Below are 22,870 nucleotides of genomic sequence, written 5' to 3'. Positions count from 1 at the left end.
CTAGTTAAGGGATCTATCTATAGTTTCTACGATTCATCCTGAGGGGAACACGAACATCTGAACCAAATCCACGGCGGCCCAATCCAATAGCTGTCTAGACATTTAACTCGAATCCACAGGTGTCACGGTCGACAGAGCCATGATGCTGGAGTGGCTAAAAAAGTCAAAACGGTCAAGTGGTTTCTTCTTCTTTTTTATTAAAGTGAGATGTTTTGACCCAATTATTTGAATAAGATTTGCTTATGAAACAAAAACTAGTTTGGGATTTATTCTTCGAAGTTTTGCACCTGAGAGGGATGAAACAGTTTCACCAGTGGACTTTTTTTTTTTTTTTTACAAGTTATTTAATAAATAAATTGATTATTTAATAATATTGTTGCCGTCATCTCGTGTCAGCCCCTCCTTTCAGGCCTGACATCCGGCGACACTAATTACCGAGAAACGGATGCTTGTTTATGGATGAGTTGACAGTTTGTTTTCTTCTCCGGTTCTCTCTCTGCTGACACCGATGTCGACAGAACTTATCAGAAACGTGGTCGTGTGGATCCATGTGCAGATTGCCGGGGCTCTGACACCCAGAGAAGACAACTAACACTGACTATCACTGAGTCCTAATTAACTCAACACTGCGATTCAGAAAAATGAAATAATTATCAGACCGACGGAGGTAAAACCGGCGTGCGCGTCCAAAGTTCTGTTAAACAGATAAACTTTTAAATTCCAGGTTTCTGTTTACTCATTACCCGCTTTGTGTTTACCTCCTGTAGAGGCAGTGGTAATGGTGGTGGTGAAGGTCAGGACGTGTTTATACTTTAATAACAAATGATACAATAATAATAATAACAATGTTTTATAATAGCTATAACAAATTATCAATCATTTATAAGCTGCTTTATTTCGAAGCTTGATTCACCTTTTTGCAAAAGTTCTAAGATGCTTTGGTAAAAACACTTCTCCCTCACTTGTCACTTTTTTTCCTTTTTGTTTTGACATGTTTTGGTCATTTTGCTTTTCTTTCTTTTTGTTCTTGTGTCAGTTTTCTAGAGACGGTAAACTTTGCAAACTTAAAACAGGGTCTGGTTCCTCTGATCTATAAATCGGTCTTTCAGTTAATTTCAGCAAAAGAAAATGTTAATCAGTGCGCGTTTCCCTCTGCTAGTTGGATAAGAGCTCCGATAGCTCTGGTAACGGTTGTTCTAGTAAACAGTAAACTAGTTGCCAGCCAGCGTCTTTGCTCGCTACACTTTGGACTTGGTGAAGAAGCGTAACTTTGCAGCCGTACACTGATGCCGTGTCTAGAGAAGAGGAATTACAGGCAGGTGTTGCAGCCTCAGGTATGCGCGAAAACCCGTTTCCATCAGCCTTCCTATCTTCTCTTTATCTGGTGTTACTCTTTCAAGTCTTTCTTATGTATGAAACGTGCCTTGAACTGGGTGGTTGGAAACTTTCTGGTTGTTGTTAAGGCGGAGTGAGCGAAGCTGCTCTCTGATGATGATTAAACTATTAATCGGAATCAGTGTGTTTCAGTTTGTGTGTTTGTGGAGCGGCAGTGAGCAGTGGGATTATGTTTTCGTGGTCAGAGAAACAATTGCTGCAGGCCGCTACATTTTTTATTCCTGGTTGTGTCTCTGGTTAATTACACTCAAATCTAATTAACTGTACTGAGATAAAACACGTCGCAGTCTTGCCACCGCTCATCGGATTCTCTGTAAAACACGTTTCAGTCCGCAGAGTCATACGTAGAGGTTTATATACCGGGTTACGAAACAGCAGAGACAGCCAATAACAGAAATTAAGGATTCTGCAAACACAAACAAACAAAGAGAAAAAATCTAATTCTGAGCCTCAGGACAGACTCAAGTATACAGTCAGTGTGAGGCTGGAGAAACATGTCTAAGACACAGCTTTGCTGAAATGAAATTCATTACAGCTAGTTCACTTTCATATGCTGATGTACAGCAGAAGTGAACAGAACTAAGTGAACAGAACATGCTTAGATTTGTCTAGAAAAGACACGAGGAGATAAAATGAAAAGAAGTGACATCGTGTAGATCTGAAACCGAAAAAAGAAAATTCTGCTTCTCGGAAAAAGTTCTCAAACTGGAAAAGGGCTGATCTATTCTTCATGATTTCAAAACTTCAGTGAGGGTGAAAAAAAAAAAGTCATTTCTGTCAGAAGTTTTGATGCAGACTGTTGAATCCACACACACACACACACACACACACACACACACACACACACACACACACACACACACACACACACACACACACACACACACACACACACACTTACTTACTTCTTCGTGAGAAGAATCTATATTTACAGGCACAGTATTTAATAAATTGGAAATTCATTAGAACTTCTATATACAGAGACACATAAGTACCAAAATTAAACAGCGCGCACACGCACACACACAGATCAGAGAACATGCTGGCTTTGTTACTATGACTTCTATTATGTGGTCTTTGTTGGCAGCCTTTTTAGTTCTGAGTCACGGAGCATTTCTATGACAACCAGGCTTCATATCAAGCTGTTACTTCGAGTCTTTGCCGCTTGTCGACGTGTCCGAGAGGTTGAGTCCACAACTGTTCGACACGAAAACTTAACGAAAACCACGAAAAAACAAACACGAAGGAACGTGTCCAGCAAGCACGGTAACGCAATCAGGACATGTTTCAGTGAAGAGTTTCTACTTAACCTCAAGGGGCCGACGGTTTCAGTACCTCGCTGAACACACTGACCCACAGAACAGGGAGTGGACCCCTCAAACCTTAAAGTGTGTCACACCGAATGCAAAGTCAATTTTCTCGCTGTGATTAGTGGATTCACTTCGGGGGGGCAAAGTAAATACCTGCAATTCTTTTACGCTGAGTTTAACTTTGGTGTACTCTGACCATGGATGTATTATATCAAAAAATGGCGCCCAGTCACTTGAATAAAAATGGCTCGCCTGGAGCACAAGCCAAAAAACACTTCTAGCTTCCCCTGTGTGCTTCGGCGTTGCGCGGCTCATTGCACATGTGCATCAGCGTTTCCCCGGCCAGGAAACACTGATGCTGGGAAAGTTTTACAAATATAAAACCTCCACGGATTAAAAATTCATCAAAGAAAGAGTAATAACCGATCTTGCAGTTGTAGGTGTCAACAGTTTCACAGACACATCTGTTTTATGATGGAGGTCGCTCAGGAAAATGCTCTTTGGGCTGCCTGGGATTTTTTTGTTACAATACCGCAAGTGACCACAGGGACAAATTAGCTGCGGGGCTGAAGCCGTCGTAACACTCACAAGACTCTGACATGGAAGTTTTGCATTGTTGACGAACGGAAAGCCGTCTTGACAGCGCTGGCCTCTGAGGGAACGGAGAGTCCAAAACGGAGGGAGCCATCGTTACTCATTAGCTGTGTGTCACCATCAGCTTTTATTTCATTTCCTCGGTCAGGGAATAAACCGCTCCACAAATAAGACATGGGTAGGAAACGGGAGTCCTGAGGTGAAATACTGCTGATGCAGCCGAAGGGGACGGCTTTACATTTGAGGAGACGGACTTCTGCCTGACATGCATGAGGATGTCCAAACGGAAGGACCTGCAAATTATCAACTTCTCCGGAACTCAGAAAGACAGGCTATGAGGAATTGTGGAAAATGTTTCGGACTTATTAGAATTTTCTCAGCACATAGAGGAGTATTTTATCCATGACTCTTCTTGGTGGTTGGTTAAAATTAAATAAATCACCAAAATTGGAAAAACAAACAAACAGTCTTTGGATGATGGAAACTCTGCACAGCACATCAAAATATCAATAGGTCAGATTTTGCAATTTGTTAGTCACAGTCACGGAGAACTAGAATTAGACGGCCATGTTTCTTCTGATAAGTGTGTGTCCTCCAAATTAGAATTCATTCAGTTTAGCGATGTCTGTCTTTTTTTTTTTCACATTTGCGAAGGATCACACAGCAAATGACTCTTCATTTGCTGAAACTAAATGGTGTGGAAGCCAACCCAGCGGTCTACCGCTCAGCTCTGGGGAAAAACAGCAAACGCAACAAAAAACAACTCAACTCTGTCATATTCCTAAAACTTTGTCGCTGCAGTCAGAACTAACACTGGATCATAGCAAAGGGGGAAAAAAATGAGGTTATTCAAAAGTGAGTTGAATGTTTCGTTAAGTTAGACAAAGATCAACGTCTAACTTCATCCCGCCATTAGCTGCATGGCGACAGAGTCTGAAGCTCTCTAACTGGATGTTTCCTACAGCAAAGCTCTCTGGGACTTGAGGTTGACTTCTCTCCTAAAGTTGTTATGAACACAGTCTGCGACTGTTGACCCGCCCCCCCCCCAGCTCAGTTTCTCGTTTTGTTTGACGATTCACTCAGGAGAGCCCATCACCGCGACCTTACAATCGGCTCTGTGGGAGAACAGGACTGTTGTGTTCCGAGCTCCGCACCGATACCGAAAATAAGCGGCGCTCATGACAAAACTGCCGAACTGCAGTGAAGCCCGGGAAAACTGACCTCGCTTTGTTAACATGAAAATAAAAACTCGGTCTCAGTCGAAACCACTTAGGTAAATACTGTACCGTAAATATTAACCTTGATATTTCAGCAATCATCGTATATAGATATTATTTTATCTTAGCTAAATATTTCACTGTCCATGTGTGCAAAATTAAAAAAACATCTCACTTAACAGCTGTCTTATTACAAACTGAATGACCTGCTGTGCACAAACACAGCCGATCAAGACTAATCCTCTGACAAAGAGATGAAAGAATGACAGAGGAAAAGAAAAAAAACAAAAAAAAACACACCCTGCCATCAAATACAGCCAGAATCAAAAGATGGATGGATGGGGAAACACAAAAACACAGAGATTAAGTTCAAAAAGCAGAGAGAAATATAAAATACCAACGAAGAAGAGGAAAGCAGCTTGAGGGCAGAGGGAAGATTTCAGACCAAATTGAAGAGCTTGATGTCGCTGCTGATGGCAGAGCTGCAGCCTGGAGCTGCTGGTAATTTACTAGAGCGTCATCTACCTGCCTCCTGGAGCTAATGGGGAATGACACACAGAGCGAGCCAAAACAGAAATCAATGGATCCTCTTCACAGCTGAGTAGGCCCCGGATTTTGGCTAAAACACCCATCAATAAAAGAACCAACGGGGGCCAAAACATCAGATAATGTCAAACCCAACTAAAAAGGCTGCAATCGCAGCCAACCTGTTTGGTGCGATCCTCTGGTGTGTTTGCCAGTTTGCTGTGGTGCAACCAGACCTAACTACCAATCAGAGGATGCTTGAAAAGTAGGACCTGGGTCAATGCCATGAGTTAAGGAAAAAAATTTAAAAACCGGTGTTTCCAAAGGGGTGAGATTAAGGCTGAATATAAGTGCTTTCGTACTGTTCTGCCGGCAAAGCGTGGAGAAGTTTGTGACAGACGATAAACCAACTCGGGCTGATCCAAAAGTCAAGAGCAATTTGGGGATCGGACTTACGACATGTAGACAGGAGAGGCGAGGAATCAAACAACCCACCCTGGGATTAATGGCCATTAAAAATAAAAAGAGACAACTGCACAATGATCTGAGACTGCAAGTAGCTCACCAACACCTCTTACCTTGCATTTACAGAGAATTAAGATTTATTCGTAAAAGCAACCTCTGGGAATTTAAGAAGATTTGCCTTCCCTTAATCTCCTACCCGAAAGGCTTAAATAAATGAAATCCTGTATGTAACCTACACCTCAAGCCTCCTGGGGAGGGTCCAGGGCTGGGGGGTGTGGGCGTGGGCCTTTCTGTTCTTGCTCTGTTGTTCATTCTGTACTCTGTGATATGAAGATCATTTCCTCCGTTGATAAATGATAAGTAGTCCACTTCACGGATACCGTATACTGTCGTTAGCGTCCCAACAACAATGCTATGATGGTGAACACGGTAAACAATATGCCTGCTTACCATCAGCGTGTTAGCATTGCCATTGTGAGCGCCGTTTCCGTGTTGCTGACGGCACTTAGCTTAAAGCACTGCTGCTGGGTGGGTAGGTCCAGCCTCACAGAGCTGCTAGCGTGGCCGTAGACTCCACATTGTCAACCACGGCGCGGTAATCTGCCGCCTCGGCGATCACGGTGGTGACGTAAAAAACCTTGCACGGATCCCCTGGTGCCAACAGCTGACCTGACTGCACACCGTTCACTGCCCTTCACTGCGTTAGTCTGCAGTTATGAAGGTGGGACACAGGACGAGAGGCCAGCATCACTGAAAACGGACCAAAGCTTTGCCAGTATGACGGTATGTACATGTACAACCAGATATATGAAGCACATTTCATTCCAGGGGTTGACACAATGTGTAAGAAACCGACTTTAAACAGGAGAAAACCTTGACTTAGCACAATAAGCCGGTACGGTAGTGATCTTTGATGGTAACCTCAAGCAGAGAACCTAAAAACACACAAAGCCCTTTTGAAATGACAAGGTTCAAAGTATGAAGCCATTTATAAAGTTTGCCTGTCTACATGGTGAGAGAATCCAAAAGGCCTCCAGCAAGCGGCATAGAGAATTCTCTTGAGTGATATTCATAAAATGTTCAGTGCCACTGTATTGAAATCTTCTGAAATCACTTTTAAATACATATCTTCAGAGATTTTGAATAACAGACAACAGTGAAGCTTTTAGGGGATCGAGCCGTAAGTTGTGAGTAATTATCGTCACATCTCTGGCATCGCAATAAATGTTTAAGGTGCTTTGGTTTTTAACGAGCTCCCAGTCCTAGCACATGGATCTGTGTCGGTGAAATCAGGAATTTCTTTAGTTCACATAATGAGACATCAGGATGTTATTCGCAGCACAAATAACACAAAGCCTTTACATAACACCAGCCCTGTGTAAATGAAGCTTTAGAGAACAGGACTGGACCTGGACATTGAGGAGGCAAACAAGGGGACAAGTGCCAGCACCTCCGAGAAACATTCGCTGTCGCTAAGGAACAAAACTGGACATTGTCCTGATTCCTTTTTAAAGAACGGTGGATGATTTTGTGATATCTGCATTTCGGTGTCGTGATGAGTTACCCTCCACCGGCTCTGAGGCTTTTTTCCCTTTTAAATCACAACTTGTAAACTCAGGACTATCACATGAACACAGTAAGGCAACTTTGACTGCACAGGTTCAAACTTCTCGAAGTCTGTCTTACAACAATATAGTGTTTGAAGAAAATGTGAGCCTACTGTATCCTCAGAGGAGAAGGGGGGAAAAAAAAAATCCACCCTATGTGAACACAATGACCAGTTATAGCCCTGAGGGAATTATTCACACAATTATGTTTGTCTCTGTGGCGTCAATATTAATATGCTGTGCAATAAGTCCTAACAGTTATGGTAGCGATAATTATTCATTAGATAAGTAAACAAGTCTCAATAACAACACTTAACAGTGTTTAGATATAAAAAAAAATGGCTATACTGATGTATTTACTTCAATGCTACAGTTTTTTTTGTTTTGTTTTTTGGGCATTAACTTAACCAACTCCTGAAAGAAAAACAATCCGACTACTCAGCTGTCAGATGTTCCACTTTCGTATTTTACGGCTAAACTCTAGCTTTAGAGTTTTTTCTTGGACGTGGGGTGGGCGCACTCGCGCCAGGCTGAGCCATGACCAGCCACGACCCTTCAGGCTGAGATGGCAAGGTGGAGATTTCTCGTTCCTCGGCGACGTGCTGGAGGTGTCCACTGACAAACCTTAACCGAGTAACAGCGCTGCAAACACACTTCTGCTAACTTGCTGACAAATAAATTAATTAATTAATTGGCGTTTCCTACAGCGGCTTCACAATAAAAGCCTCCTGCAGCAGCCAGAAGTACTCAGTTTATATACAAATGCTCGGCTACAGTTAAACATACACTAGCTCCAGTTCAGCTGTAGTTTCATTGAAATTTCAATAACACTGACCGATGCGGCTTTGAGCAGTGTAAACAAGATTACCAGTTGTAAGACACCTGGAAAGCAGAAATACGTGGTGGCAAGATTTTAATGAAACCCTGGAAACGCAGGTGAGAACTCATTAATGGAATTTACTCCCGTTTCTTTTCATTCCTCCCCCCTCTCCTCCTCCTCCTCCCCCGGCCCTTCTTCTTCTTCCCCTTTCTATTCTGGTCTCTAATGGAGCAGGACAATAATAGAATCTGTCCTGGCAACAGATACATTCTGGTTGTTACACAGGCGAGGGTGATGTCTCAATGGGCTGTGAAGTAATCTGTAAATGGAAGCTATTTATGTTCAGAGCCAGTTACAGTGGGGAGAGAAAAAAAAAAAAAAAATCAGCGGAGGAGAATCGCTGAGGATTTGCCGACACGCAGTTTCCTCTGCAGCGTGGTGTTCGGAGACTGTACAGACTTCTGGACAGGTCTTTCAAGTCTGATAAAATTTCTCTCTTCCCCCCGGTGATGAACCATGCAGACTGTTTTGGTTTGATCTGCCCACTTTTTGAGATATCTCTACCTTAGCACTAATACTTGGGCACCTTCATTAAAAACAATCTGTGTTTTGAGTCAAATATTCATGGTGCCTTTATGGTTCACCAGTGTTTGCTCTCTCCGTGAAAGATGAAGTCGTTTGAGGTGCACGGTGCTTTTAAGTCTCCGTAATGAATCGGTTCTTAACTGCCCTGATCACCCACTTCGTGAGGAGTTTGACCTCCTCCTTTCAGGCCGCCGTTATGCGATGCTCAAAACAAGGACACAGCACTTTTGATTGTCTTTTTATTCCTGTTGCTATTGAAAGGCTCAATCTCTAATGTAATAGCCGAACACTTCCACTTTATAATACCTACATCTGCCTTCACTTGGCTCTATATCTGTAGACAGGCTTATTTTTTTTTTAAATACTTAATGGTTTTATCGTCTTTATCTTTGGCTTGATGGGCCGATATTGTTTTATTTATTTTTAATATGTGTATATTCATTTTTTATATTTGTTTGACTTATTTTTTATAAATATATTTTAAATATAATCTGCGTCCTCCACCATAGATTTCTGCTGCTCATTGCCATCAGAGGGACCTGTGTGCTCAATGATTGCCTGCAAACTAACTTCTCTTTGGGAAAATTTTGTATTTGAAGTTGAACTTTCCATAACAGAACATAAACAGTGTCAAGATTAAAGTCTTTTTTTTTTGAGGGAGTTCGGGCCAAATAAACCAGAATCAACAAACACACACACACACACACAGAGGAAGGAAAAACAGAGAACAAAACAAAGATTCAAAGCAAAGCTACAGACGGGTGATTGATTCTCCGAGTCTGTGAACTCTACTGGAGGCACGAACACCGTTCTTCTAAAAGATGTCCCGTCATTCGCCGTTTCGATGATGGTGGCGGAGAGCGCCGTCTAACACTTCGGTCCAAAATCTCCCGTGGGTGTTCAACTGGGTTGTGATCTGTTGACTGCTTCCCTCTGAGGGAACAAGTTGACCCAAACCGTGCCAGCTAAATGCCCCCCCGCAGCATAACAGGGCCACCGGATCCCCTCGCTGTGGGGGGGGGGGTCAAGCATTCAGGACTGTACCGACACACATGCACAAGCCCTCCTGCTGAGAACATGGTGAAGGATGACTCACCCGACCGTATCACTTTTCTCTGAATCTCTGTAAACCAACGCCGATGGTTTTTGCACCACTGACCTCTCAGATGTAAGTTCATCGTTGTAATGAGGGGTTTACGCGCTGCGACCCTGCTGTGACTTCCCTCTCTACGTAATTGTCGACGGACCGTTCTTGCTGAGTCTGATCACGTCCCGCCCTGACATTCTCAGTCGCCTGAGGAAGAGTTGACCTTCTGCTTTTCCTTACGTGTCGCTCTAGCGCACGAGCTCCACGGTCCTCAAATGTGCGCTGTCCACCGCAATTTCCCACCCTGTTTACGGACGTCTTCCCCATGGATCTAAACGCAGACGTCACTTGAGTCAACGTTCCTACTGAAACACCACTAAGCTGGGCAGTCCCTGTGAATGAAGCTCCTGCCATCTGTGCCCCAACAATGAACCCTCTTTCAAAGTCTTTGGATCTTTTCCTCTTCCCATCACGATACAATCAGAATCAACTGGGCCTGCTCAGATTCTTCATACATGTCACAGAGCATGACTGGATGTTAACCGCTTGATCGTACCATTCCGTCCACCTGTGTGGGAGCTTCTGCATTCGTTATGTTCCTCCACTGATTTATTCAGGTTTTTCCTTTAATTTCTCACCCATCTGTATATAAACGCACTATTTCCTAAATAAGACTGAAAGCTGCTAAAACAGGAACACCTGTAAAATGACCCCTGGGTGAACTGAACAGAATGTCTAGCCGAAGGAAGGATCTCTTATCATATTCTACAGGCTGCTCTCAAACTGCCGACTAAAGAGAGTGTTGTTTATTCATTTTCCTGGAGTGTGTGACCTTTAAGTTTCAGCAGATTGAAGACAACTGCGATCCATGCAGGTCAGGGGAGGGTCTCCGAAGGGAGTCAAGAAGATCTGAACCAGTCAGAGTTGAAGACTGAACACACAGGCTGAATGGGAATAATATTATTATCCATGTAGGAAGGTCAAAGGTCAACAGCCCTCCTGCAGCTGGTCGAGCAGCTGTGATTCGATCAAGACACTTTGAGATTTGTTTTTTTACAGGAATATTAATATTCAACAATGTTTTTAGAGAGGGGCCCATAAATTCATGTTTATTCTTTCACGACCGTACTGTAAGATAACAAACGCTGTGCGAGCAACATTTTATTTTCCTGTGAACGAGACTCTCCCACTAATTCATCCTTCAAACCGTCTCTGGTTTCTGGCACCATGAGGGAAGGCTTCACATTTTGCTTTACAGGAAGATGACTTGGATGTTGCCTCAGACGGTTTATTTAAAAACATTTGCATCAGTCACACACACTGCAACTGAGGCTTGAACCTGCAGCTGGTCGCCTAGCAACAAGACGCAGACTTAAAACCCACAGACGACACGAAGGAATTCAAATCACGGAAACAAGTGTAACCTGCTAATACGCTGCACATTTTTCCTTCACAAACAACCTTTTTCCTGTTGTGCCACTACTTTGTTTACGCAGAGAATAAAAACTGAAAAGCTTCTGACAGGAGGAAAGAAAGCAGCCTCGCAGACGCTGTTCAAAAACATACTCCAAAATCAATGAGTTTCTGTTGTTTAAGAACTTCTGCCTTGAAAAATAAATGTCACCCTCGGAACTGGTGCCTCGGCATGAAGTTTACGTGTGTCACTGAATAAAGTCAAACTGCTTTTTACAAGTAACATCTGCATTGCTGCAGAGCAGATATATTAAAAAAAATTTAAAAAATGAATGGAGCTGAATCCTGGGAAAATGTATGGCGATCTGAATCTTTGCCCAGAGGATGTAAAGCAAGTCAATTATGGTTTAAAGTCTTGGTTCACCAACACCACATGGCTGCTGCTCACGGTATATTGTGCCAGACAGCAGAGCTCAGAGGAAACCACCAATCTTGATAAATGAACCACTGCACAATGGGTGAGATTTACCTCACCCATTGTTGTTTTTCCTCCATAATAAAAGGAGAAACAGGCAGCAGAGGGACTGTAACTCCGATTTTATGGTTTTTAATGCAGCTACAGTTATTTCAGTTCATTTAATGTTTATTTGATAGGCACAGATGCAGTACACAGAGAGTTGCACAACAATCATCCAATGCAATGCATCAAAGCATTTATAGCGATTGTTAATTTCCAATGCTCGTCCCTAGAAGGGCCTTTGTTTACAGACAGTCTGAGTCTGAGTTTAATTTTAAGAATTAGCTGCATCCATCTACTGGACTACTAATGCTATTGTTAGTTTTTCCTGTGCAAACCCCACTGACTCACTGGAACCCTGAAAACTCGTGTTCAGGGTCTGTTTCGATGTCTGTTTTCGATGCCACCCCCCGTGTGACCCCACTTCCTCCCTCGCGCTGCAGGCCTTCATCTTTTCTACATGTGAAAATACGGCAAGTGTTCTTACAGACTCGGTGTTCACCGCGTGGATTCGCTGACCGTCTAATTACTGAGCAGCAGTGTGCTGAACCGTCGAAACCTCCGTGACGCTCTGCAGTGTCTGCTGCTAATGAGGCTGTTTGCCCCTATGAGACGCTCTCGAGATTCACTACATTCACGTTGAGTTCATTTTATTTTTAATAAGACTTTTGAAAATGCAAGTGATGTCAGGCCCAATAAGGAGGCAGCGGTGGTCTATCGTTCAGAGAGGTGAGCTTGGGAGAAGACCAGAGGGCTGCTGGTTTGATAGCCTTAATTCCTTAAAAAAAGGGGGAGGGCGGAGTAAGGGAAGTAGGGTGAGGTAACAAAAGACAGCATTTTACTGACATTTTGGTTAAACTGTTAATCAGTGAATATATTCTAATAGAGAGGGGCAACTATTCCAAGGTTTTAGGGGCAAATACAGCAGATGCACGGTCTCCCTTAGTTCAAGCTGACCTCTGAGATCATCCCGTGGACACTGGTGAACTGACTTGTGAGGCCTTAATTTCCCTTATGGACACAACACAAAAATGCACTCGGGGGCTTTGCCATGTATTAACTACCCTCAGTTGCCAGTTTATTGGGCACACGTAGCTAAAACTAACGCAGCTCAAATAAATCCGTCCTGCAGTAGTTTGTGGTGCTGTTGCTTTGGAAGGCAAGACTATTGTGAATTACAATAGTCTAGTGATGATGACCCAAAAACAAGGATTAACTTCTCAGGAATTTCAAATTGTAGTAAATATATTTTCTTGATTGGAAAAAGCATTATTGCCTTTCAATGAAATATATCTGTATGAAAATTCAGACTTGACTTGACACGGTAATGTTTTAGTGTAACAGCAGTCAGCGTAAGAGCCAACAACAACATAACGCTTCCGTTTCTGCAGCTGCATATGCTGCCGGCGACAGGTTTCTCGGTGACGGAGGTAACAGAAGAAATGTTGTTGCCGTTTGTGGCCATTCATCACTTAAAGCAGTTCACCAGCTGCTCAGGAAAGTTAATTTGTTTGCATTGCGATTGAAATGATTTCCCCGAAACTGGATGTCCTCTTTGAGTGCAGCGACTCAAGTGACAAGTTGACTCAAGTGACATCACTTGGGAACTCGCAGGAGGTCCCCTTTAAGAGTGCTGCATTGTGGGATGTTTGTAGCCAGTCAGTTCCTACCTGTCCAACACCAGTGGGTCTGCCGGAGCCCAAAAAGTGTCCAGTCAGCCCAGTTTAACCTACAGAACATAGCTGTTCAGTGCATGCATGAACTTCTCTTTAAAACAGAACCGTTAGGTTGAACTGATCGACCAATTAGTAGCTTTTTGCAATGGAGCTTTACACCAGTGACTACATACTCCTTTCAGCTGAGCTGGTTTTGAAAACAGACAGAAACTGACTCAACATAAACATTCCACTATCAAGCTCTGATGACATTTGTGGTTTAGTGGTTCAATTCAACGTTTCGGCAACCTTTTGAATTTGTCTGTTACTGCAGAAACCTGATCAGAGTTCTCAACTAATGCCGGCAACAAAGTGAATGAGAGTCACTTAGGCAAAAAGAAGCCCCTCTTCCCTCCAGAAATCCATCAACGTGATTGGGATCACATGAGGGAAAAAGTTCTGGAGTGTGCCTCAATTTAAGGCATCGACTCTGATCACCACCTTAACGAAAGAAATTTTATAGCCACCGCTAAGACACAATTGAGAAGCAAAATCGGCAACTGAAACCAAATCTAAAACAGAAAAAGATCGTGAAAGGTTCTAGTGGAAATTATAGGAAATACAGCTGAAGACAATGCAGCATTTGCATCATCATTCAGGCAAAGAGAATTCCCCCCAATATTTTATAACAGATATACAAGGTGTGTGTGTGTGTGTGTGTGTGTGTGTGTATGTGTGTGTGTGTGTGTGTGTGTGTGGCTCACCTGGCAGGCATTGTACAGCAGCTGGTGCTCGAACTTCCGGATGCCAAGGATCTGCTGGAACATCTCGTACAGTTGCTCCTTACTGAGGATGAGCTCCGACACAGCACTCAGGTGGGCTCGCTGTGGCTGACGCCGCATGTCCTCGTCCCCCCTGTAGATGGCATCATACTTGGCGATCCAGGAGCTCAGCACCGTCTCTTTGCTCAAGCCGTCAATCTCCGGGAGGCTGCGAATGCGCCGCTCGATGTTCTTCTTGAAGACCTCGCGGAAGTCGTTGGCCGAGCAGCCGCCGCTCTGAACCATCCGGGAAACACGCTCGCTCTTCAGGAAGCCCTGCCATGGAGAAACATAATGATAAGTACCTGTAACACTGATTACAGTTTATTTATCTATTCTTTAATGGTCCAGAACGTAGAAACATAGCTGCATGTTTCTGGCTAGGACCTAGACCTATTTAGACCTTTAGACCTATTTACAAAACTGCTGAAAGCAACTTCTAGGTCATTTTCACACTGAAAACAGCTCCGCATCAAGAAATGCGGCCTGCTCCTTCATTTCAATGAGACTACTAAATTGCCAACATGCAGGGTCGTCCAGGAAAAGACAGAACACTGAACACTGTTGACGATTATGTTTGGTTATAGTAAGAAAAGTACAGGTGTTACTAATAACACTAATGACGGCGCTGTTGTAAAAGCACGACACTGTGACAGTGAACCAGCCTGCACAATACCAGGACCATGAAACCCATGCAGCCAAGCGGAATTCAACCATCATTGTGCCCTGGAGAAACATAATGATAAGTACTTGTAACACTGATTACAGTTTATTTATTTACCCTTTAATGATCCAGAACGTAGAATCAGAGCTGCATCTTTCTAGTTAGGAAATTTAAGTAAACATCTAGGAGACATCCGCATTTACGGCATTTAGGCCCAAGATGACTGGAAACATCTTGGGCCTAAATGGGAGAAACACTTAAGCTGAAATTCAGGGCAGCATTGACCTCGTTGCCGTAGATGAAGTGACATTTCGGTAATGAACTTAATTACTCAGCTTCACTTAGGAAAACTAATGTAAGTTTTAAAACTCTAAATGGGGTACAAGATGCTAAATTAATCAATGCCATTTATCCAAACTCTGTTCGGACGTTAAAGGCTGAAATTACCAAAACACCCAGAGTGTAAACGTGACCGTCCTGTCCTCCTCTGCCCAGTAAATCAGTGGTTCTAATGTTAAACTCTCTGGTTGATTCACATTTGTAGATTCTGGCAAAAGCTCTTCATCAAGAATGGCTTTCACTGAGTCTGGCAGAAGAATGAGTGGCTCAGAGCGGAGCAGCAGCAGCAGCAGCTCTGCGCAACATTAAACAGTCTCTCAGTTGGCTGCTTCACCTCTTGCTGTTAGTCGCCCTGAGACTCCGAGGAGCAGAACATCAGTGAGAAACTGACTCATCTAATGGAGGCCGAGAGTTCGGAGAGCAGCAGCTGAGGACAGTCTGGAGAGACAAACGGGCGCAAACATCAAACCAGACCAAAATATTATGGTTGGGAAAACATTTACCATATTCACTTTCTCTCCTCTACTGAAGTTTACAAGATCATGTCCTTTCTTGATACATCAATAGTACTTGGCTGTATTAAGTGATTATCAAATGGTTTCAGTGTCAAACTAAGATTTTTAACTTCAAAGTCTGCAATGTATTTACAAAAAATCAAAATAGTAAATATAACACACACACACACACACACACACACACACACACACAAACACATAACATTTTCATTAAGGATCCCTTAAATGCTGTTCCTGAAGAATGGTGACCAAGATACAGTATTTAGTGAGGGGGAAATATGACCTTATTATGGAGGACACTGAAGGTAACTGAACTCATTGTCATGTCCATGAAAAAAGTTTGAGACGATTTTTGCTTTTTGACATGGTGCCTTATCTTGCAGGATGTAGCCGTTAGAAGATGGTGAACTGTGGCCATAAAGGGAAGCACATGGTCAATAACAACACTGTGACAGGCTGTGGCACTAAAACCAAGATTGATTGGTATTAAGGGGCCAAAGTGAGCCAAGAAAACCTTCCCCACACCATAAACCACCACCAGCAGCAGCAGCCTGGACTGAAGACACAAGGCAGGTTGGGTCCGTGGATTCGTGCTTTTGATGCCAAATCCTGACTCTACCATCTGCTGCCTCAGCAGAAATCCAGATCCATCAGACCAGGCTCCATTTTCCAGTCTTCAAATGTCCAGTTCTGGTGCAGCCTGTGTCCACCGCAGCCTCGGGTTTCTGTTCTTGGCTGACAGGATGGGAACATCGTGGTCTTCTGCTGTTGTAGCTCATCTGACTCAAGGTTCAACGTGTTGTTCATCCTGAGATGCTTCTCTGCTCACCACAGTAGTAGAGAGTGGTTGTCTGAGTCCCCGTAGCCGTTCTGTCGGCTCCAACCAGTCTGGCCGTTCTCCTCTGACTTCTCTAATCAACAAGGTGTTTCCTTCCAAAGAACTGCTGCTCACTGGACGTTTTTAGTTTCTGGCTCCATTCTGAGTAAAAACTCGAGAGACTGTTGTGTGGGAAAATCCCAGGAGATCAGCAGGTTCAGAAACACTCAAACCAGCACCAACAATCCTGCCACAGTCAGAGTCACTGAGATCACATTCTGTCCCCCATTCTGATGTTTGATGTGAACATTAACTGAAGCTGCTGACCTGTACCTGCAGGATTTTTTATGCGTTACACTGCTGCCAAATGACTGGCTGAGTTGACAACTGTGCGAATAAGCAGGTGTACAGGTGTTCCTAATAAAGTGCTCGCTGAGTGTAGAAGTCATTGAGCTGTAAAGAGGCCTTTGATAGACTGTCCTGTCACCTGCAAATAACAGGTTTTAGTCCCTAAAAATTCCATTTGTCCATTTTCAGCCAACATGACCTGTAAAGCTGTACTTGGACCAAAATACTGAACCCTTTAAGCCTGGTTTCTGCTCTGTAAATTCTTCTGGATCTGATGGTTAAATACCTCAAATGTCAAATTAAAAAGAGTAATTAAAAGAACAAAAGTAAAACTGCACTGAAGTTATAGACCAATAGAATTCATGTGGCAATTAAAAACTCCTGGGAGCTATGCAGGTACAAGTCCTGTAAGTGAAACAACCTGACCAGACGTTCAGCCAATAATTTTAGATTTACGAGCCCCAGTGGGATGAAAACACAGCTTTTAATGTGCGCTTCTCGCTGCAGATTGTGTGTAATTATACATAATGTATAACTTTTCCAGGGGCAGGAACATTGGCACACACTGCAGATATAAACAGCTCTGTTACGAGGCGAGGATGCAAGTTCCTCCATTAGTAGGTTCATCCAGCCGTCTCATTTACACAAACCTTTTATTAGGAGTTTTTATCTTATGCTTTGAGTTCAAACTAATTAATGGAATTTATTTCCAGCTGCGCAATAGTTATTTAAGATAATAAATCCCATAACCATCTTATCTCTAAAAGATAGGATGTGTCGTTTTATGTATCTATTAATAACAGCTCCTCTGGAGAAACTAAAGCCTGATACAGTATCTCTCATTGAGCACAGTAGTTAATTATTAAAAGAAGGAAAAAAAAAAAATCCATGTTGGGCAGACACTTCCCCGTTCAAACTGAATCACTTGTTTGATTAATTTCTTCATTCTCTTTGTGATACCGTGGGCCGCATACATACATAGCGTAGTTACTACCGAATAAACTGTCGCCTTTATGTCGCCTGGTCTTGTGACTGAATCACTAATCTTCTGCGGTGTCCGCGTTCGCGTTCGCTCATTCCTGGAGAGCGGCGGCTGCAGCAGCGAGCAGAGGGATTGCAGAGGAGACGGCTTCGCTTGATGTGTGTTCCTGAAACAGTGCCTGTGCAGTAACCGGCTCTTTCCTCAGCTACCTACCACCAACAATCTCCTACTGTCATCAGAAACGAGGAGGAGAAAACACAAGCAGCGAATCCCAGTTACCGTGGCCCACCACATGGTGTCTCCGTGGCCGCCACAGCCCCGTCGCGTAGCTGCATAGTTGAGGGAGGCGCGCGGCAGCTACACTGTAGCTTTGCAGCCGACAGATATAGCCACTGAGGGGGGAGAGGTGGTGGGGAATTGAAGCTCCTCTTATTATCAGGATTTACTTGCGCACAGTTTTTCAGAGGATGCGTGAACTTGCTCCGGATGCGTCCGTTCTCTGAGGAGGTTGGCAACTTTTGCCGTCGGCAAACTTGTCGAAGTGAAGCGGAGAACTAGCTTGGATTTGATGGTGTCCGTAAGTTGCTGGTTTTGTTGTTATGGTGATTAGTGGTTGGCTAGCTGGGCTAATGCCCACTGAGAGCTTTAGCATTACCCCTGTCGTCTCAATATTTACAGGTGACTCACTATTTACTTAATAATGACAGTTGACATCTACCGCTTACACCGACGCTTCTACACTCAGCGCCACACAGCCATCTTTGCAGCCATCTTTGCAGCCGACGGGGTGTGTACCAAAACAAAACGTGCCTTGCATTACTAGGTAAGCTCTACCGCAGCTGATCAACACGGAGCCAGGTCTGCTGATGCAGGTGCGACGGAGAGTCTGCGAAAGCACCCAGTTGATCACCTGACTGACTCGCCATTAGCTCCCTGCTGAGGGCCGCGCGCATGACGTGACCGACGACGACGGATACCATGGAAACGGGAAGCGCGGGACCGCCGTTAAGTACCAGAGTGCGACTGAAAGCCGTAATCTCACAGTTTGATGAGGCAGTGGATGGTACACATGAACGAGCATGCTTCTGTGATAATAGTGTGGTTTGGAAACAGTTTAATCCCTCGGTGTCTTGGGACACACCTCAAATCCCTTTGTCGTCTCTCTCAGTTTGGTTGCGATGATGTTTTAAAGAGGGAAAGGTGAGAATTAACTCACCTGTTACCTGTTACTAGACTGTTACTGGTATTCATCTATCTATATATCTATCTATCTATCAATCTCTATCTCTATATATAGCTATATGTATATATAGATATATATATATATATATATATATATATATATATATATATATATACACACACATACATACATACGGATGTATGAGTATATACAGTATGTATATACTCTCATGTATATTTAAAAATGTATTAAAATATTTTAGGTGTAACTATGAACTGTATGTATATTTGTATGTATATATTTTGTAATAACCTAATTTATTAAGTTTGTAATTTATATTCATTTGCTCTTCTATGCAAATGAGGATATTTTTAATAAAACAATATTCAGACATGTTTTCTTTCCCAGATCAGATATATTACTAAACATGAAATGATACTGTTCGTTAAGCAGCAGGTATGCAAACTGTATGCTGCAGGGGACTAAAAGGAAGCTATCATAGAATAGATTGCGTGTGCAGTCGGTCTAAAAATATGAATAGTAATATGAATGAAAAACAAAAGAGGTCCTAAAACAAATCCCTGAGGACATTGTCCACATTAGAACAATCGCAGCAGCAGTTCTGAAATTCAGCTTTGCTTGATTTACAACTTGCAATGTTTTGGATTCATTTTCTGTGGATTGACTGGTGAATTAATCAACACAATCGATACATTTAACCTGCACGAGATCCCCTCTAACGTGCTGTCTGTGCAGCTTGAACTTAAAGGGACAGAGTGAGATGTTTTATTCATGTGAAACAGTCGAGACCGACATTAAACAGTTTCCCTCCACTCTTATTGTTCTTTCACTGGGCAGCTGGACAAGTAGGGGGTCGTTTTCACATTCACCTGCCGAAGAGGGAACAGTTTACCTGTGCTCCCCCCCGAAACTCAGTTTTACAACACGTATGGGTACAAGCGTGACTTCGCGAGATCACAGCTAGTTTGGAGTCAATCGCGGTGCAGTACACAAATTAAAATTACTAACACTTGTGGCATGAAGGCAGTCCCGTGACATGACACGACACATGTCCCGACCAGACCGAGCGAGCAGCTTCAGACTGTTGTGGCGGTTGGCGACGCCGCCTCCTGAGAGCGACAGACCTGCGGAGCGTGAACCGACAGCAGATGGAGAGGAACCGCCTCGGAGTTAGGAGAGTAATGACGTGGAACAGAGATCACACGGATCTGAAGAGTCCCAATGCGGAGATAAAAAAGAGGAACACCGGAGAAAACAAATGTGTCAGTGTCAAAGAAATCGGCAGCGAGATTTGAAATCAGTGGGGGGGAGGGGTGACGAAGACAGACGCTTCAGAGAAAGCCTGTTTGTGGTGATAAATGGAAATGGGCAAACGTTAAGTGGATGAAGTGGGAGGTGACAGATGCAGCTGCCACCGGAGGAGCCTGCTTACAGAAGCTAATTTGCCTCTCTGCATCACTCAACACAAACTGTTCTGAACTGCAGAGAACAAAAAGGCATTAAGGAACTCCTGCTGTAGGAGGGCCAAAAACCGTAAAACTGACTGTTTCAAATGGTGACACCCGAAACAAGGAGACAGATGCCGAGGTTGCTAAGGGGATTAAGCCACGACTGTGTAACAAGGCTGTCGACCGACTGGCTGGTTTCAGGTTTATTTAGCCGTGCAGGTGGGACAGGAGGAGGATTCGTTCGACGATCAGCTCAGAGTCATGTTTCATTTACTGCCGAGCTCTTAATCCTACCAACAGCCGCTAAAAAGAATAACCGGGGAGCCAAAAAAATGCCTGTAACACAGTTGAAGTTCTAAATGCAGGCTTAGAAATTCTGAAATTAATCCGATTCAGATTTTCTTCAAGCTAAATTCGATTCAGCTGTGTTTATTGAAATCAGCTCTGCAAATGTTGTACAGTTCATTCTTACTGTTGCGACGTCTTCACTCTCAACAAACTGCACCGGCATCAGAAACGTACTGGGGGAAAACACAAGATGACCGGTCACGGCTCTCGTAGTCCCCCACACGGTGTCCCCATCGACACCATAGCCCTGACGTGGAATCGCATCTTTGAGGAGGGTGGCGTCCACTCCACCGCAGCCTGCGCCGTAGCCCCTTAACGCAGAAGTATAGATCCAGCTTAGATGTTACCTCTTCTGTAACCCAACCGAGACTGACCCCCCTACGCTTCTGGCCAGGCCTCCTCTTATTTGGCAAACTGATTCATACAAGACCCTGAAATTACTTCCTCTCATCCGCAGAGCCTGTTTCCCCAAAATAAAGAAGACTACTTACATACCGCTACTTAATTATTAAAAGTACTTGTTTGGAAAGGAAACCCTGAGTGATTGTGTCAAAAATGCGACTGTTTGTCTAAATCATCGAGTACACTCTGTCAAAGAGGAACCAGGATGTAGCTCTGTGAGACTCAATGGACATCCACAAGAGACAGTTTGGGTGAAAACTTTCAACGTTCAAAAGTAAAAAAATTTCCATTATGAAATGCTTTTAGTCATTTGTTTAGGTTCTTCTACCCACTGGTTTTCATTTTAATCACATAATTAGACACTGGTCTCTATCTTGCATGCCAACCGATTCCAGTTAATGGTCAGACAGCTTGAAAACAACAATTACCCATCTTGGGTTCCAAGACCAGAGTTAAATCCAACTGACCACACTGAAAAATACTGCTGTACCTCCGTCAGCCCACCCTAATGTGAACCCCGTAGCCTTTCGCGCATCTGCCTGTCTCAGCCGTCGGCAGATGGTAAAGTGGTCATTTTTTAATATTGGTCACTGGCATGAAGATGGACTACTGGAGGAGCCATGGGCTCATTAACCAGCAGAGATTATTCTTCCATCTCAGCCTAATTACTGTTTTCAGTTGGTCTAATTGTTTTTCTGTCTCATCTGAAATGGATGCAGATGAACACGGCTCTGATGTTTCATTACAGGAAAAAGGATCCCGTCGACTCTTAACATGTTGAACCGGAAGCGTTACCATCCCCTTCACTGTGGCCTGGGATTATCAACATGCTGCGTCAGTGTATAAGAGGCCTCGCACTATCTTTCTCTTATTGTCGACACAACAATGCATTAGTCCGCGTCTCAACACATCCCGACTTCCCTACCCTGAGGAAAGAAGGGGAAATCGTGCATTTGCTGGGGACTATTTTCAGGGACAGATTAATCCACATTTGGGCCTCTAGTGAGCATGTGGGGCAGCAGGACAGTGTGTGTGTGTGTGTGTGTGTGTGTGTGTGTGTGTGTGTGGGATTGACAAGAATAAACTACAGTGTGAGAGTTCATGGTAATGATGTCGTACCGTGGCTCATTGATGTGATTTTAATACGTTTTGGAAGAAATGGAGCTGTGTGGCACAGAAGAATATTTATGATATATCAGGCTTTAGACAGACAGACAGACAGACAGAGACAATACTTGTTAGCAGAAAACATTCGTTGTTTGCTTGAGTCTGCACATGGGATTTGTTGAAATACCACTGGAGTTATCGCTTTGAAAAGAGGGACTGATGATGGGGCGGCTCTGTGTGTGTGTGTGTGTGTGTGTGTGTGTGTGTAAAGGTCACTCCCTCCTTGGCGGCTCTGAGCCTCCTGTCAGCGTGTGGGAAGTTCTGACCCCCCGTGCAGACGCCCTCGGAGCCCGGAGCTCCCACTTCATATTATACACTGTCCTTTTTCCAGAATCCTAATTATGCTACAACGTAGCGGAAATATTTTAATCGTACAATTTGTACAAAATATTTGTAATATGTACAAGTACATGAGTGTTAGAATACATGGATCTTTAATATGTTAAAATGTGTATATTTTAATAGATATACAGATACATTCAACATAAAAACAGAGACTTGACACGTCATTTTGATATGACCATACGTTATAAGTATTACTAGACTATGCAGCCCACAGTGATATTGAAGCGTCATCGCAACTTTCAGTCGGTTTTGCAAAAATATTAAAAAATATAATTCTAAT

At 43.4% G+C, this 22,870-nt stretch overlaps 1 protein-coding gene across 3 annotated transcripts in view; it reads right to left on the bottom strand.

Moving 5' to 3' along the window:
- cadps2 (Ca++-dependent secretion activator 2) overlaps positions 1 to 22,870 on the bottom strand; it is a 194,818-nt gene that overhangs the window by 117,054 nt on the left and 54,894 nt on the right. For all 3 annotated transcript variants that reach the window (XM_040133508.1, XM_040133507.1, XM_040133506.1), the window contains exon 3: positions 13,955 to 14,287. In XM_040133508.1, the coding sequence (XP_039989442.1) occupies positions 13,955 to 14,287 (333 nt within the window). The remainder of the gene's footprint in view (positions 1 to 13,954; positions 14,288 to 22,870) is intronic.

This window comes from Xiphias gladius, chromosome 8, assembly GCF_016859285.1.
Source record: "Xiphias gladius isolate SHS-SW01 ecotype Sanya breed wild chromosome 8, ASM1685928v1, whole genome shotgun sequence".
Lineage (NCBI taxonomy): Eukaryota > Metazoa > Chordata > Actinopteri > Istiophoriformes > Xiphiidae > Xiphias > Xiphias gladius.
This window is presented reverse-complemented; position numbering and strand designations above follow the sequence as displayed.